At 36.7% G+C, this 19,504-nt stretch overlaps 1 protein-coding gene across 18 annotated transcripts in view; it reads left to right on the top strand.

Annotated features, from left to right (window-relative positions):
• Window positions 1–1,993: 1,993 nt before the first annotated feature.
• Window positions 1,994–19,504, top strand: part of ank1a (ankyrin 1, erythrocytic a) — a 144,228-nt gene continuing 126,717 nt past the window's right edge. For 12 of the 18 annotated variants that reach the window (XM_051895829.1, XM_051895828.1, XM_051895821.1 and 9 more), the window contains exon 1: window positions 1,995–2,357. In XM_051895829.1, coding sequence (XP_051751789.1) covers window positions 2,232–2,357 — 126 coding nt within the window. In that variant the 5' untranslated portion in view covers window positions 1,995–2,231. Of the gene's footprint in view, window positions 2,358–19,504 lie in introns of all 18 variants that reach the window. The other 6 variants (XR_007930476.1, XM_051895822.1, XM_051895826.1 and 3 more) reach the window with 2 other exon arrangements.

Here is a 19,504-nt window from a genome sequence, read left to right as displayed (position 1 = left end):
ATTATTCACAATACTTATTGTTTCAGATCAACTTTACAGAAAATAGTGCCACTAAAAGAAACTGTGGAGACTGGCAAGAAAAGATATTTAAAGGGCACCTATTATGCAAAATCCTCTTTTACATGGCGTTTGGACATAAATATGTGTTGGCAGTGTGTGAACACAACCACCCTACAATGATAAAAATCTACCCACTCCTTTTTTTTTTTAAACCGAAAGCAGTCAAGTTAGACATGCTGTTTTGATTCTCTGAGCAGTGTGACGTCACACTGCTCAGGCCCCGCCCACAGCTGCTGACTGACAGTCCTGCATTACAATAGTTTCCACCCTCAGTGAGTTGTACGCTGTCCGCCATTTTCTCCATGCTCGAGCAGCTGTAGCATCAACACTGTCTCGTAAGCAATCCCGGTGTTCTGTTGTTGGATGTAAGAGTGAACATAAGACTCTTTATTTTCTCATAACAGGTAATGCGCCCCAAAATTTACCTAAATTCGTTTATGTCTGCGCAAATCATTTCACTCCAGACTGCTTTGTGAACGGGGGGCAATACAAGGCAGGCTTTGCTAAAAAGTTGGTACTCAAGGATAGATCTGTACCAACTGTTCATGATCCTCCAGAAGAAGTAAGTGTTTATTTTTTATGATTTTTGAGCAAATTGCCATTTCAGTCGATGTGCCTGTTAGCCACTTCCACAACAAATGCGGCTAAAGCTATTGTTGTCTTAGAGACCTAGATGTCTGTCGTCTATTTTAAACCTTGTTTATATACTTTACAACGACACGTTTGTAAAGAGCAGTGTAAAAGGTGATTGTCTTGTACGTTTTCTGTAAAGACAAGTCATTAAAAAGGCTATGTTTATTTGCAAAGGCCAGCACATTTACCCACTAACCATTCAGAAACGTCCAGTTTCATTCTAAAAGTTGTAACTTCTTCCTGAGTCTCTCCATCAGTGTCGACTCCGGTTTGAACAATGTAAGGCTGAACACCGTTACTGACAATCCTCATTTTGTCTGCGTGAGATTCTCCAGCTTTGTTGTTGTTGAGCAACCGAAGCTTGAGCTCTTAAAGCTCCGCCCTCTGAGCAGCAGTTCATTTGCATTTAAAGGGAAACACACAAAAACGGCGTGTTTTTGCTCACATCAAAATAGGGGCAAATTTGACAAGCTATAATAAATGATCTGTGGGGTATTTTGAGCTGAAACTTCACAGACACATTCTGGGGACACCAGAGACTTATATACATCTTGTGAAAAGGGGCATAATAGGTCCCCTTTAAGTAGATGAAGAAGAAACCTTGGAAGGAACCAGAATCAGCTGGGGAAGCCCATCCTCTGATCAGGCACATATCAAATTAATTGTCCATATGTCACAATTTTATTTAGTTACATAATATACTGGTTCACTCTTAAAAACAAAGGTCCTTTATTAGCTGAAGAACCATCCATAGAAACCTTCCATTGCACAAAAGTTTCTTTATTCTGAAAGCTCCTTTAGATTATTAAAATGATCTTCACATGATGAAAAAATGGTTCACTGAAAGATTCTTTGGGGAACCAAAAATGGCTCTTCTATCTATAGCATTGCTGCAACCCCCCTTTTGGAACCTTTACTCCATAGAGTGTATGAAATAAATTCTTAAATTATGTTAGATTGAAGGATTCAGTTCAAATGTAAAAGTCCATCCCAAACCCACTAGAGTGTCCAGTGTCGCTGGTAATGCCATATGGGTTTTCTGCTGTCAGAATTGATTTATGAAGGTCCCAGAGCCCACCAAAAGCTTCCATCTCTGTGTTTATCATAATATTGTTTTGTCAACTGCCTCAGATAGGACACCAAGCAGAGAGAATACAACACAAGAAGATCCATGTATGAGGGGAAAAAGTGTGCAGGATGAATTCCACAAGAGGAGTGGCATGAGAGTGAGAGATCGACATAGAAAAGACACAAGAGAATACTGGCGATAGAGAGAGAGAGAGAGAAAGAGAGAGAGAGGTGCGCAGTGCTGCAGCAGTATCCCTCTCAATGAAGCCTTCTCAGGTCTGTCTGCCTGACTAACTAGTGCTGCAGCGGAGGAGAGAGACAGAGAAGAGAGGGAGACGGGACACACGCGCTCACTCCAGTGCTGCAGGACTGCATGAGAGGAACAGAGATCATATCCACACCAGCATCCATCACCGGAGCTACAGAGCCATCTCAGCCCGTCACGGCGCTCGCCGGCTGTTCACGGCACTATGGCACAAGCCGCCAAACATCTGCGCAAGAATAAGGATTTAGAGGCTCTCGCCGAACAAGAGAGGAAGGAGAAAGAGGAGGAGAAGGCGAAGAAAAGGAGCCGCTCGCGGGATAAAAAGCGCAAGGTAGGGAAGAGGGATAAGTTGACAGCGGAAGGAAGGGAGGGGGACAGCAGTACGGTATTAATGCTGGGATAGCAGCAGCATAACACGCATCCGCTGCTGTTAACACGTGCATGCACAGGTGAGAAGTACACCGTGATGACCGTCCACTGGAACAAAACAGCTCAACACCAGAGTCTGGCATGATTATCACATGGGTGCACAAATAAATGGTTATTATATTCACAGAAGAAAAATATATCAGTTAAATTACAATGCATTGAAAGTACATTTATATTAAATAATTGCATTTATTCTATACTGTTGGGCCTGAAAAACGAGAGAAGGTGTAGATATGTAAATCAGTCTTGCAAGAGTTTGAATTTTTGTACATATATACAGTGTTAGGTGTAATTAATTGCTGTAGGCTAATTTAATTACTTTTCCCTTGAAAAAGTAAAGTAAGGGATTTACAGTTACTTCTGATTGCATTAAATAGTTACTGTATAGAGAACAATTCTATATAAAACAATATCAAAATGTTAAAGTATACGATTTAATGTAAACTTCTCCCTTTAAATACTTTGGCCAGTTTAAAAATAATTTATGCAATTTTTATTATTTATTTGAAAGAATTAAAAGAACAGTTTCATGTCTATCCTTGTATTGTATACTTCTTAAAGAGAGTAATTCGTGTAAAAAAAGAGTTGTTGGTTTAACTTAAAAAAGTAAGTTACCTAAAGTTTTGAGTTCATTCAATGAGTTAATACAATGAAGGAGATTGGTTTAATGAACATAAACTCAAAATATTATGTTATCTGAACCATATTAATTATCTAAGTTGATTTGACAAAAGAAAGATTGTGATAACAAATCATGAAAATATTTTTTTTTACAGTGTACAGTCATCTAACATCTAACACCGTTGAAGATGTAATTAGTAGCTAGTAATTATTTACTTTTTTTGAGTAACTTAACCAACACTGCATATATATATATATATATATATAGCCTACATATGTTTCACTCAAACAATGTTAGTAATATATGTAGGCTATATATATATATATGAAAACTCTAAAAGTTAGCAAAGTTCTAATTGTATATGTAGATTTTTATTTTTAAAAGTATTATTTTGTGCATAGAAAATAGTATGAACACAAACATTTTATTTAAATTAATATAATTAATTTAAGTGCATGTAAATAGATTTTATATTACATAAATCAAATGACATTCAATCTATAACAGGCTGAAAAAAAGCAAAAAAAGGTGCAATAATGTATCGGTTTTGTGCCATAGTACCTACAAATATGTTTGTTTTACTCAAAACTAGTCACCCGTAATATTTTTATAGCTCTTATTTATATAAAAAAATATGAAAAAATGAAATGCTAACTGAAATATATTAAGATATGTATATTAAATTACTACAGTTATATTAACTGTAAGTACACCAGAAAATGCAGAGGTGCCGATAAGATAAAACTTAAACAATGAGACCTTACTGCTGAGCTAAGCAGACTTGCAAAGTTTTAAGCTTTAGTATACATGCACATAGTCTTGTTCACTCAAAGAAGAGCAAAACCAGTCTATTTTAACAATCACATGCGTATAGAAACAAAAGATTGTGCGTTTTCTCTCTTAAAATCAAACAATGCTTCATTGAGATGCACTTTAGACTGGTGTGGTAGCAAAAGACGTTGATGTCAGTAGGGTTTGTTGCACTTTCTTTCTGCTCCTCTGCATGGAGACGTGCTGCTGTTTAGTTCGAACACTTATAAACCATTTTCACTGAAGAGTTTCATATTACAGCACCTTGCTGAGAAGTTATGATCTGTGGTGGGATCATATCAGTAATGTCTCTTTCTCCTGTTTGTTTTTTTTCCATGTGTTCAATGTAGAAAGCACTTCTTTGGCTGTCAGCTTTCATAATGAGGTGTATCTATAGGCCAAGTGATTTGTTCCTGATGAAAAAGTTACTTCCTCCTCTTTTAATACATCATCTCTTAATAACTGACTAATTGTTTTTGTTTTTTATGAATTCCAGCCACATATAACCATGTAGCTATTCTTTTAGTGAGACAGAATGCAAAGTGTCGAGTGTTCGAACACCTGCAGTTTTGTTTCTCCCACACACACGTATTTCTTTTCCTTGCATCATTTTAATATTTATGGTTAGAGAGAGCCATGTAGGATGCTTTAAAAGTCATTTAGAATAGCAGCAATCAAATGCAAGGGCATCAAAAAGGGTCGTAACAGATACTCCAAGGATTGTACAGTGGGCAGCGCTTGAATGTACAGTTTTTAGGATATCTTGTGTTACGTACATAACTTCTTCTTATATAAGGCTATTGAAAAACTCTGCACTTTATTCTTTCTCACACTCACTGGATTGTCTTTGTATACAGTCTCACACTTCCATTGTGGATAAAGTCACAATTCTTGATTAAAGTTGTGACTGATTTGAGAATCTGTGTATTTGTAGGCTTACACTGATGCAGCAACTACGACGACACTGATTCTGAGAGAAACGGCTTTTTAATGTCAATTTTCACAGTTTTCTCTGAATCTGAGCGTACAAAAGATATACGAAATGTGATTTAAGTCAAAGTGTATACAGTTGCTGCTTTTTACCTTTTCAAGACAGGTTTCATGCAGTTTGCTATAATGTTGTGCTTTGTAAACCTCGATGAAACACTCTCTCTTTCTCTTACACAATTACACATATATGCATTCAGTTATGTTCTCAGCTTGTGCTGAGCCAGCATTCTTTTTTTTTTTTTTTTGCATTTTTTTCTATCCATGCTCCTTAAGAAGGATTTATATGCTATGCGATGGAGAATTATTGCTTTGTGCTTCCCTTGGGCAAGACATTTTCACCATCTATTTGTCTTGTCTATCACTGTATACACATTACCTCGTTAATTCTTCCAGCAATGGTGCATATTTTATTGCAACATGTACAACACACACACAAAATTTTCTAACAGATTGTGATGTATTTTCACATCTAATGCAAACATGCATGTTTTTTTTTTGTTTGTTTTTTTATTGTTTTAATATGCTTATATTAATATTTTCCTTTGTGGTTTAGAGAGACAAATGTGCAAGTGTTGAAATCAAAATGCTGACAGTGTTATTTATTATTAATTTTTCGGATTGCATTTGTTGATGCAACTTCTTTATGAACTAGTGTGGTTGAATCCAGCTAAGCCAACTGGCTTCTCACAGTATTGTGGATCACATTTCATTTTTGACAGTTGCCAGCTAACAATTAACTTTATAGAACTTTAGGACTGTAAATGATGTATGAAGCCGGACATTGCATCTGGCTTTGCATTGGTGCACTTTACTGTATATGCAATGTTCATTGGGTTTTTGCAGGCTGCCGTTTCAGTGTTACAAACATATGATGTTTCACCAAACTCTTGTTGTAAACTTCTATGAACATTGGAGGAAATTTTCCAGTAGAAATTAGCGTTTTAGTAAAATGTTTGCAGCAGAGTTGCCAAAAATGTAGCATATGTTTGCCATAAATAAAACGTTTTTGCAAGGGCAGCCCTTTAAAATTTAAAGCAATTGCTTTTGGAACAGATCCAGCTTGAATAACTTGTTAAATAAACTGTTTTTCATTAACATTTGGCACACACGCATACAGTAGCTAGTTTATGCTTGCTGCACATGAAATGCGTAATTTAGCCCCTTTAAAGCATCAAGATATTAAATACATAACAGTATTACTTTCTGCTTTGAAATTATGTGTATTATGAAATGCACTATATGTAGAATTCAGAAACCCTTGTTATTAGCGACACCTGTGGCCGTTAAGTGAACTGCAGCCAGTAACTTACTGCTCGTGCACAGGTAACGTACAAGAGTCTGAACGAGATTCAAGGCCCCGATATACTCACGGTTCGTTCTTCGCTTATTAGAAGTAAAACGAAGTTGTAAATACCTTTGCAGCGATATACTTTTAAAGAATAACCCGACGCCATCAGAGACTGCTGAGAGCGACGGTTAGATGAATATGTAAATATGTGCTGCGCGCGCGTTTCTCTCAGTAATAAACACACAACAAAGATGACAGCGGTGAGAAAACAGCAGTTAAGAAACCATCTGATCATAGAGATGTGGATATGTTTGCACCAGCTCTGCAGTTTACCGGCATCATGTCGACAGATGAGGTAATTAAAGTTACACTGTTATGATAGTTTGATTGTAGGCTTTCATAGACAACCTATGAAGAAGGGTTTCAAGCTGTGTCATCAGCTCAAGTTTAAGTCAAATCCCTAGTGTTCTTATATTTGTCTGGAAAGTTACCTTAAAAGATTTTGAACTTTTTGATTTTTTTAAACTGATTATTTACATTGCAGTTAGCCTCATCTCAGTCTTCTCAGTAAAAAAAAGTTTTTCTCAAATATATGTTTCATCAACACATTTAAATGAATGAAACTTGACATTTACCACTTCATGTGTGTAGTGCTCTCATGTCACTGAAATAGTTAAACAGCAATTCCAGGATTCCTCAGTGCTGAGCTAAGCATTACGATCATCAATTCTCAAGTAGATAATGCTTACTGCAGCTGATGGACTTGTCAATAATATGTAGCTTAAATACTACATCTGGATAGATGGATGGATGGACAGATAATAATTAATTCACCCCACATCACATGTTCACTGGAACAGATGACATACACAGTGCTGACAGCATTGATGGGTGAAGTACTCATCTCAAAACAAGTACTAGTTTGAAACAAGCACTTCAGCAAAGTTTGTTCTATTTTCTGTTTATTTTGAAAAATAATAGAATTTTTGTTTCATCAATAATATACTGTCATTAAATGTTTATTTAAAAAATATTTAAAATTTAAGATTCTGAAAACTTTGAAGGATATCCCATAATAATTTAATATGACTTTAGCTGTAACAATAAATATATTTTATTAAATGTTTAATATCATATTTTATGATGGTTTCATTACAAATATGGTGATTATCTCAAAGTTGGACACCCAACTTAATAAATTATATTGATATCTGAATCTATCCATTTCATGTAAACAAATGGAAAATCAGCCAGCTATTTATTGAAATGTAAATTGTTGCCTTTTTACCCCAAATACCATACTTTTACATATTATTCAGCTATTGAAAAGCTGTTTAATTACCTTGAACAAAATTGAAAATCATTAACAAGATCTTTGTCTCAAAATATATTATGTAATTGTATCTAAATATTTTTTATATTGTCAGTTGCCACATAAATCTATACAATTTTCCCCCCATAATCTCTCTGTTATGAAAATGTAAAGATTAAAAAAATTAAGCACAGAATCACCTTTGTGTTGCTGCCCACGGTCGCATCAAGGATCTGCCAAATTTCCATGTGCGCAGTGAAACGCAGATGTTTAGGAAAGTGCTGAGGTGAGTTTTTTTTTTTTGCCATCTACTGGTTTAGAGGAGAATAAAATCAAATGCGCCTTTTACCCTGGTGCACCTTTAGCCCCGTTATTTTACCCTACTACAAATTCGGGCATACTACTCATTTCATTATCATGTCGAAAGGCCCACATTTAAAGGATTAGTTCACTTCAGAATTAAAATTTCCTGATAGTTTACTCACCCCCATGTCATCCAAGATGTTTATGTATTTCTTTCTTCAGTTGAAAAGAAATTAAGGTTTTTGAGGAAAACATTCCAGGATTTTTCTCCGTATAGTGGACTTCAACGATTACCAACAGTTTCAATGCAGCTTCAAAGAGCTCTACACGATCCCAGACGAGGAATAGGGGTCTTATCTAGCAAAACAATCAGTCATTTTCAAAAAAAAAAAAAAAAAAATTATATACTTTTTAACCACAAATGCTCGTCTTGCACTGCTCTGTGATGCATCACGCATTACGTAATCACGTTGGAAAGGTCATGCGTGACGTAGGCGGAAGTACAGATCCAGTGTCTACAAAGTGAACGTGCAAAGACTAAGTCAAACGGCCTTTACAAAAAAAGGTAAAACAACGACGTTAGATGATTTTGAATGAGATGGAGTTTTTTTGCTCTACCGCGGTACTTATGTGTGACCTTTTCAACGTGATTACGTAATGTGTGGCGCATCGCAGAGCAGTGCAAGGTGAGCATTTGTGGTTAAAAAAAGTATATAAATTTAATTTTTTTTTAGAAAATGGCTAATCATTTTGATAGATAATCAAATTCCTAAATATTCCTCGTCTGGGATCGTGTAGAGCCCTTTGAAGCTGCACTGAAACTGACATTTGGACCTTCAATCCGCTGGTAATTGTTGAAGTCCACGGTATGGAATAAAATCCTGGACTGTTTTCCTCAAAAACCTTAATTTCTTTTTGACTGAAGAAAGAAAGACATAAACATCTTGGATGACATGGGGGTGAGTAAATTATCAGGAAATTTTAATTTTGAAGTGAACTAATCCTTTAAGGTTCAGTTTCAACGTTTTACAGATGGCCTCATGATTTTCTCAACACTCTCAACGCCACAAGGTTTTTTTCATCAAACATGCCGTTTGAAATTTTGGCCAAGCAACATAACTTTTGACTCATCTGTCCAGAGCACATTGTTCCAGAAGATCCTTTTCATCATGTAGGTGTTGGATGGCAAATGTTTTTGAAAGCACAAGTATCTTCCTTGCTGATCTCCCATATAGACCAGATTTGTGCAGTTTATTTCTAATGGAACTGCCTATGGATAGACTTCTAGCACAGGCAGACAGACAGATTAGATAGATAGACAGATACATAGATAGACAGATAGATAGATAGATAGATAATATTTTCGTAATGGTGCACAGCGTCTATATATCTGTGTGTGTTCCACTGCAGTTTTCTGTTAGTGGTCCTATGGGAGCTCAGCCTGCAGACACATGACTCAGCACATTGTGAGCATCACTCATTCATATTTATAGCGGAATGTACGCCTCTTTCAAACATCCTTTTTAATTGAGTGAAGGGTGTGTGTGTGTGTGTGGGTGTAGGTTTGTGTAATTTGTAAATCAATAATTGCCGAATCCAAGACAACAATTAAAAGGCGTTGTGACCGACACTGATCATACAACTTCAGTTTTCCCTAACCATAAAATGATGTTACTAAACAGTGGTGGCACAACTAAATAAGAGCATCATTCACAAGTTTCTGCATGGCCCTAACTTCAGCCTGGTTTATTATTCTGTCCTGTTGAGACCAAATATCATTCAGTTGATCAGTGAAATTCTCTCTTACTGACGACATCATTGCCTCTTTATTACATCGATTTCTGATTCTGACTGATCTAACTCCCGTTGCTTCGTGTTTCCCGCTATCCTGATTACTATTAGCAGAATTGTCCAGGGGTTTAGTTCCATCTTCTTGGGATCTCTTTTGATCGGGAACACCACATTAGCTTAACTCACGGATATGAAAAATGAAAATATGCTTGACTGTCTTTTTCATATTTTGGAGATATAAACTTATTTTTAATAGAATAATTCATCAGGTATATACACTCTCTCCAAACCTTTTCCTATTATTAATTAAAATTAACTAACAATAAGCAATTTATTTGTTATCGTATTTATTTAATACTTGTTATCATTACTTAATAAAAATACAACTGTTCATTGTTAGTTCATGTTAGCTTAGGTCCATTAAATTATATTAACAGATGTATTATTAAATGTTGAAATTAACATTAACTAAGATTAATAAATGGTTTAGAATGATTTTTCATTAACTAATGTTGTTAATGTTATTGTAAAGTGTTTAAAAAAAAAAAAAACCCATGAACATAGCCATGTACATTAGAGATGAAAAACAAGTGTCATCATCTACTCATCCTCAATATTACTCCAAAAACCAGGAGAGATACTGTACACAAACTTCATTGATCCTCGCTGTTTCATCAATGCACCAAACTGCAGAGTGTTAACAAGATTTGAATTGCAAATTCAAGGCAATATAGTCAGTGAAAACAACTTTGGTCTATTCCTTTTACAAAGCTGTATTTATGAAATTAGTTTGTGACAGGATTTTAATGTAAGTGAACTATACCTTTAAGAAAATCAGCTCCCTTGTTCAAAACTCACACCATCCTACTGAGTCAATTAAATATCAGAGAAATGTAATCAAAGCTCAGTATGACAGCTGTCAGGGGAAAAATGGTTTCTCTGATTACTTGGATCAGATCTTGGCGTCACGTATGATTATTGGTTTTCTGATGCAATACTTTCTCTGGAAGGTCTTAATGCACTTCAGAATTGATCTGAGAATATATGATTCAGCTTTAATGTTAATTCACTTATTATTGATATTATTACTGCACTATATTCCCCAGATGTTTGTTCCAGCTCAGTCTTTATGTTACTAACCATATCAAATATATTGTGCCTTTATGTTATCAGATGGGGGAGAATCCTGTAAAACCAATTTGCAACAGTCATTATTTTTGCTTCATTATACTATTATAGCTACCAGTAGAGCAATAATGACATACCTCACCTTTAAATTGACGATTCACCCAAAAATAAAAATTCTGTCATCATTTAATTACCCTCATACCATTTCAAACCCGTAAGACTTTTGTTCATATTTAAAACACAAATGAAAATAGGCTATTTTTAATGAAACTTGCTTTTGAAGAGACACACTTTATATTATGAACAGATTAAATTTAGACTTTAATTCACATATAAATATTGATCAGCAGCGCACATACATAGAGCACATCAAATATGGTAAATGGAAGATCAGCTGTATTTGAGTTTCCGTTTGCCATATTCAGAAGATGGATTAAACCACTCTGATGGATTACTTTAACAATGTTTTCATTAACTACTTGGAAAAGTTTTGACATGAAAAAAACAAGTTATTTTTTTATTGTAATGAACTTTCAAAGTCTTTCAGGTTTCATTAAAAATATCCTCATTTGTTTTTTGTTTTTTTTCAATTAAGTTTTATTGGGAGACAACTTTTAGAGATGAATTTGCAATCTTACAGATTACGTTTCTTTAGCTATACAAGTTTACATTGAATTGCAAAGTATGATGAAGAAATGTTAAAACATTACATTAACAAAATGATGCATTAGTCCACAGGGTTTCCAATAAGATAACAGATAAAAGGGTGCCAGGGAGCCTCCTTTTTCTTCCAGAACATCAGTACTAACTTCTTGGCTGTAAATAAACCATATGCAAGCAGTTTGTCATTTGGGTTTTTTGAAGATAAGCAAGAATAGATGATGAGAGAATTTTGGGGTGAAATATTCCTTTTAAGGTAAATGCTGCTGTTCATATGTGTTTTCAACTCAAGTTATATAAATTAACATTTACTCGGGTTTGTTAACCGTATATAGCATATATTTATCTGTTTATGTTGATATCCAAGCCTCATTGACTTTTTTTGCCAGAGAAATAATGATTTGATTTAAAGGGGACCTTTTATACCCTTTTTTACAGGATGTAATATAAGTCTCTGGTGTCCCCAGACTGTGTCTGTAAAGTTTCAGCTCAAAATACCCCACAGATCAATTATTATAGTATGTCAAATTTGCCCCTATTTACCCCTATATTTGGGTGTGAGCAAAAACATGCCATTTTTTGTGCCCCTTTAAATGCAAATGAGCTGCGGCCCGCTTTTCAGAAGAGGGCGGAGCTTCAACAGCTCGCACTTCGGTTGCTCAACCACAACAAAGCTGGAGAATCTCACGCAGCCAAAATGAGGATTGTCAGTAACGGTGTTCAGCCTTACATTGTTCAAACTGGAGTCGGACACTAATGGAGAGACTCAGGAAGAAGTTACAACTTTTAGAATGAAACTGGATATTTCTGAATGGTTAGTGGGTACATTTATGTAGTTGCTGTGGAGTTGATTCAACTCATCGACTAGCATGTGCCGTCATGTTAATCTCTTGTGAAGCAGTCTGGCGTAAAATGACAGCATGGCAACAACACTCTACTACAACAACTCTTCCTCTTCTCTAAAGCAGCCCAACATGGCCTCACCCCCTTTGCTGCGTGTTCTCGGGGGCGGGGTTCATGTAAATTTTAGAGTTTGTGATGTCATTAACCTGGGAAGAAGCTCGTTGTAGTCCCTACCAGCCGTTTTTTTTTTGTCGTCCTTAAAAAGCGATTTCTGTAAAAGAAAATATCTCTCTGCATTGAACTTTGAGCATCGTAACTTTGCAGATGTTGTTTATGCTCAAACTTCAACATTACACACTAACTAAAGTTAAAAAAAAATGAAATCACAATCAAGGACCCCTTTAAATTATATAATACAATAGATTTAGGATAAGATAGCTTTAGTGTAGTGAGCTACTTTTAGCTTGTAGTATAAAACCTACGTTTAGCTACCTGAAATTATGAGAGGCTTGGCAAAGCCCATTTTTAAAAAAGTTTCACCAACATTGTCTGGATCCACTTTTATATTGTACATCATGGCAATTTCACCCATGTCGTCTTGTATCTGTCTCCCCCTCAACCCCCTCTGACTCCATCTGCCAGGGAATGATAATCCCTCCTTAGAAAGGGTATTCTGATATGCCAGCCCTTTCATAAAGCTCTGCCATAAGAACACAGAGATTAGACTGACCAAAACAGATCATCATGGATCTGACGCTAACGGGAGACAGGCACGGTGGAGGAGGAGAGCAGAGAATAAAGCTAAGACTGGTGTGAACAATTCATCATTCAGTGTTTTTTCAGCATCTTCTTTAGTCTGACCATGTTTGTTCAAGGTCACGATAGTTGTATTTAGAGACGTTTTTGTTAATGTAAGGAAACATTGGAACTGGTGGCTAAAAGAGTTGCTTTACTGTCAAAGCCAAAATCAAAATCACTTTCGGAAGGTAAAATCTGCGTTTTCGCTGGGGTTTCCCTGATCAAATTCGCATTACAGGGGCTAAATATCATGTTATTTGGGGTCGCTTCAACCCGCAGACATGAAAAACAACCCGCGGCAACAGTGGTTAAGTAGCCCAATTCTGCAGGAAAACCGCGGACTTGGCAACACTGTTTGTTGGTCCGTCTCATGTAGGTTTGGGCAACGGGCCTGGGCAGTGTTGCCACCATGTGGACAAAATAATTAGTGCCAACAACAAAAAAAAAACCTTAAGGCGCATGTGCAAGCTAAGTGTACATTATATGCACAGTAAAAACTGAATGAATGATGAAATTTGCGTCACACGAACTGTACCAACGTCCCTTTAAGGGAAGTCATTTCACTTGGCGGCCATCTTTGAAATGCCTCTCGGGCAGCTGTTTCAGTCATGCGAGTACAGCTGCTATCTCTTTGAATGGGGAAATTCTCCAACGCTGTTCACCAAACTTATGATTAAATTTCATATTTGAAGTCAAATCACCAATGAAATCTGACAACAATTGTCTCATAAATTTTGTGTATAAATGCTTAAATCAGGGGGTCTCCAAATGTGGTCCTGGAGGGCCACTGTCCAACTTGCCTCAACACACCTGCCTGAAAGTTTCTAATATGCCTAATTAGACCTTGATTAGCTGTTTCAGGTGTGTTTAATTGGGGTTGGAGCTAAACTCTGCAGGACAGTGGCCCTTCAGGACCGAGTTTGGAGACCCCTGGCTTAACCTAAATCGTGACAAAAAAAAAAATTCAGGTTGGACCAGCTAATGCACAGCCATAAGTGCCTGTCTCAGAAAACTGATTGTTTGTATAGCAACTGGAGCTTCTAAGGCAGCTGCAGTGATGAAATGACTTTACCAAGTGGCGATTGGCTCTTTTATTTAGAAGGCGGGACTTGTTCTGCCATATTGTGTGTTGCAATTTCTCCCATTTATAGTAATATGAGTGCACCGTCTTTGTAAATCTAAAGTATTTGACTGTATGCATATCTTACCTATGCACAAAAACCAAAGTATACTTTGGCTGTTATTTATTGAGCTCATCACTAGAGTGACCTCATGTGGGCTCTGATTTCACTTTTTTACTTTAGGATTGTAGGATTAATTAGCCATTAAGCAAAGTGTCACTTCAACCATGGCAAATAAATCTTACCAGTGTACGCTGGTTTATGGCTTAATGGTGGCTGATTTGTTGCTAGTCTGTCAGCTTTAACTAGCTTGCTTGACCAGTATTGACCATAGTTCTGCTGGCTTGTAATGTACTGGAAACTGATTTTTTTTCTTGTAGAGAATACATTTAATTCCTTCCTTGCAGATTCAACAAGTCTCATTCTCTAATTGAGATTTTGAATGTATTTTTGTGTGTGTTGTTGTGTGAGGAGGATTAATCTGACCAGTGTATGATCCTAACCTTCCTGAAGAAGAAGCATTTGTTGTTGCATTAACCACAGCATGTGGTTAATGCAACTTAATCTGACCTCATCCTGAACACTGATAAAAAAAAATTAAAAAGAAAAAAGAGATTGTGCATTACCATCTGCCTATTTTTAAAGTAATAATATTAACAGACGTCTAAACTTGTCTCACACCTGATTTTGCCTTTGGGCGGCAACTAAAATCTTCATCCCCAATCCAACTGACCTCTTAGAGCCATTTAATCTTTTCTGAAATAGAGAAATATTTTCTGATGGAAGTTGCAACATTACTAAATCCTACAGAATTTTATTCAGATGTGATTAATGCTGCTAATTTTTACTTTTTAAATGCAGAATTTACATTTTCATCTTGTGTTCAGCCTTAAAACAAATATATATGAAGCACCTGACATCAAATGGAATAGATCACGTCACAGAGAGGTTCACATACATTTTCCTTTTTATTGAAAAATGGCAGCAGTGAAGCTCAGTCTATGATCTCGTCATCTCTATCAAGAAGGCACTCAAGGCAGTATCTACCAAAAAAATTTTGAAAAAATTTTTTGATTCATGCTATACCGCTTCAATTTCTCCACTCACACGCAACCTGCCTTATCCTAACATGATGCAAGATAATGGATTCCCTCAAGGAAAACACAGTGCTTCCTCTACAGCTGCTGCATCTGCAGTGAAATTGATCTGCTGCTTGTACACGAGGTTGACACTTAACAAATCTGCCTCCTGCTGTGTGTTAAAATATGAGTTGAACTGGCCATGTATCTTCTACATGCTGATGTGCAGAAATAAATGAACATACTAGACATCAAATATCAGGTTATTTGTCCCTCAAAAATGCACAGATGCTCAAAATGATTTCAACAGCATGATAAAGTATATTCTGCTTATTTCTTTTCTTTATTTCCTATTTCAGACTCATCCTATGGTGTGTCTGATTTTCACCAAAATTGGCTTACATTGTCTTCAGACCACGATGGCAAAAATGTATTAAAATCTTTTTGATAAACCAAACTGTTCTCAATTAATGGCCAAACGAATTTGGTGAAGAGTACGTCAAAATGGATGAGCCTATATCGCCACAAAGCTTTAGCGTATTGAGACAAATTTTGGTACGTCATTACAAGCATGACCTGAGTTACTTGCAGGATACAGGTCAGGAGAATAACAAAAGGCTATTTTTGCTTATAACTTTTGAACGGTTTGCCCAAAAATAAAACTGGTCTCTTTTGATTGAGTGCAGCATACAGAGTCAAATGATTTCCCATATCAGCCATTTTGGGCGTTGGCCATTTTGAAATTTGATGTAAAATGTAATATTTTAAGAAAGCATGAGCATATCATTATGGAACTTGGCACATATCATCAGCACCATGCCCTAATGGTACACAAAAAGTTTTGGAACGGTGCCGCCTTCTGGTCAAAATTTATAATAAAATTTCAAAAAATTGTAATAGAATTAGAATTCCTATTCTAATGAAACTGGTCTTGATAGATTCCTTGAGTCATACTGAGAGCAGTGATACTATTTATGCCATATTTGGTCGAAACTGCTGTCCACCATTTTGAAAAAATGTCTTTAATTACTTGTTGCAGTTGGTCTGATGCTCCCAGCCATGCTTGCATAACTCTCTTTTTTTTGTGCTGGGCCCCTTAATTGCTGCTTGCAGCTATATTTTAAATTTATTCCTGTGATGCATAGCTGAATTGAAAGTATTAATTTCACTGACTCTGTACCAAACTGTATCACTGCGTATACCAAAAACCTTGAACTTGAACATTCTGAACCACAAATGGTGTGAAATAAGTTATATCCCACAGTTTGGTGATTTGGGTTAAGTTTAAATCGCAAAACCCTGAGAACAATAGTGATGTTTGCATTAGCAAACACCACTAATGAGCAACATTGTGTGCTGCTAATAATAAGTTTTCAATCAAAACTCTCAGTTTAATCCCTGTGACAATTCCAGTTTCTCTTTTGTATCAGCTCTAGCCCCAGATACATTCCTTGATTTCCTGCCGGCTTGTTTCTGGACATCTTGCCTTGGTAAACGAACCAGTTCCATCCCTACAAATCTTCTGTGTCCATTTATAGGAGTAGTAGGTCTGTCTCCAGATGGTCCTGGTGATTTCTCTATGCCTCACACTGCTTTTGATCGGTGCAAGGCGCTCGCTTACGTCAGGCACGCTGCTGCCTCACAGGTGGATTCATGCAGGAGCTGGAGAGGCTATGCAACCCCATGTACTGTATCTGTTTCTGGTTGCGTGCTTGTCTGTGTATGTGTGCGTATACCAACATTTATTCTATCGACTTGATACAAGATGTGCGTGATATGTTTGATCTACATCGTCACTCTTAAAGCCAATATCTTTATGCATTTGGATCTGTAAATGTCTTCCTGTGCCCTTGTACCATGACAAGTTGGCATGATGGTGTCAGTCACCCGCTTAGACTGAGCATCTGGCTCAGCAGGAACATTAACCTGCATGAAGGTTACAGTTTGAGTCTTTTTGTGATAGATATGTATGTTGGTGCATTTCATTTTTTTTTTTTTTTTTTTTTTTGGAAATGAGAAAGAAATAGGGGACAAAATCATTGATTTTCACAACATTCTGATGTTGCTTGCAGAATATAAACAAGGCTTTTCTGTTGCCAGAATTAATTTGTTCTCTGCATACAAGAGCACAGCCTGTGAAATATTGGGAAATACAATAAGGCTATGTACAGTATAGGTTGAGTACATTTAAAATGAACAATTATTTAAAATATATAGCTGCTATTTGGTTGTGTAAACATGCTACTTGAGAATTCATCTTTCTTTTTAGTAGCAATTTAGTAAAGAACAACTGTACCAAATACTGCCCTATATTACCTACATAGCTGTATTAGTTAAAGGGGATACAGCTAGGTTTGACTATTAGTTTAGGCTATAGCTGCTAGGTTTTGTCTCTCAAAAAATTGATGTGTATATAAAACAAAACAAAAGATATTTCATTGTAAATAAAACAAATATTACTGGAGTACATTTTACAATGAAATCTTCTTTGCAATTTGAGAGTGAATATTGTTTCTACACCAAACATATTTCAGTGTATTAAGCTGTTGTGATCATTGTAAGCTATTGTGTCATTATGAACAAGCATATCTACAGATATTGATCATTAAATTTGATTCTAACTACAAACTGAACATATGCAGTGTCCATATTTGGCTCCCTTTTCTTCCTTCTCCTTCTTTCTCTCCCCCACCTCCCCTCCTTACATCTTCATTTTTGCTGCCTCGTTGTGATTTCATTTTCTGCTGAGTTGCTGAAATGTGAGCGAGTTTATCTCTGTCCTTTTCACTCCTTTTCTGCCCTCCTCTCTTAGTAACTTGTTCCTATTACAGGTTTAACTTCTCAGTGCAGAGCTGCCATTTCATTAGTCGAAAATTATTGTTTTATTCTTCCATCTTTAGTTAACATATCTACACTGTAAGTGATCAGCTCGATTTTGACCCAAAAATGAAAATGATGTCATTATTACTCACCCTCATATGGTAATAAAATCATTATTTTTCTCAGAAAATCTTCCCTTCTGCTGTAGTATGTTCACTCCAACAGGGATTTGCAGAATGTAGGTAGAGGCACATTTTTCCCATGAGCCTGTGTTGAGATTTACAGTGTTAATTATTGCAGAAATGCGTCATCACAGTCCATGTCTGCTAAAGCTAAGGAAGTCCTGCCTTGCAGTAAAAAGAGACGGTCATCAATAGTTAAAATCTACACTTTTCCTTTGTGACAATCTCTTGCCATCCATTGTGCATGAGAAGAACAATTTTTAAAAGAAGCAAAATGTATATGTCAGGTTTAATTGTTGTTTTACTGTGTTCTTGGCAAGCGATTTTAGAGATGGCCTATCAGGCCCTGTTTACACCTGACATTAAGATACGTTTTGGTTGATCGTATCACAAGCGGACGAGGGAGACACCTGGTGTTGTAATTCATCTTTATTGTCCACTTTCAACCACTTCTGTCCTGATTTCTTCGAGCAGAGGGTCTGTGGGTGGGTAAATGTATGGGCTTTTCAGATCTTTCGATCTAATGGATGAAATAAGCCTGCGCAATTTACATATGAACGCACACGAAGACGACGGAAAAACATATGGAGAGCAGCAGCTCAGCCACAAGACCAGCTGAACACTGTGTGTTAAGCCCGGGATACACTGCACGATTTTTGCAATCCTTTAAGATCATTACAGATCACACTGTGCGACATGGATCCAATTGAACTCGGGCACGACATGCATGTAAACTGTACGATGATGACACCTATTGACTCGTAGGCTACGATGCAAGTTTCTATCGAAGAATAAAATTTCATCAGCATGCGCTAGTGGTTAACAAAAATACCATGTTGAATCACACTTTGGCAGTTATAGTTTTTATGTGTGCTGAAAATAAAAAGGAAGCAGCGAAAGAAGAAGGGAAAAGAGCTTGAGGTAAGCAGTTTTAAGTTTTAGCGCCATGTCGCTTTGATTTCATGTCGCATTTTTATTGGCTGGTCAGTAGACGTAGGTCGTAGCAGCAAACACACTGTGCGTCGATCATGCTGAATTTCTGACACTGTCAGAAAACTATCGTAGGCTATCTTTGGTCGCAAGACTGGGAAAACGGCCGTCTTTGAACCTCTCTCACTGTACGACATAGGACCATTGATTAAGAGCCACGGTCACACAAATCGCCACAATTGTTTCACGATGGTAATCTTTTGTCTGGGACAGCCAAAAATCGTGCAGTGTATCCCGGGCTTTAGAAATCAGGAATGGTGAAAGAACATTGGTACGTTTTTCGCCTTCAAACCAAATTCGGGTCTTCGGCCG

The sequence above is a fragment of the Ctenopharyngodon idella genome, chromosome 5 (genome assembly GCF_019924925.1).
Source record: "Ctenopharyngodon idella isolate HZGC_01 chromosome 5, HZGC01, whole genome shotgun sequence".
Classification (NCBI taxonomy): domain Eukaryota; kingdom Metazoa; phylum Chordata; class Actinopteri; order Cypriniformes; family Xenocyprididae; genus Ctenopharyngodon; species Ctenopharyngodon idella.
Note: the sequence above shows the minus strand (reverse complement) of the source record. Positions and strands in the feature narration are given on the sequence as shown.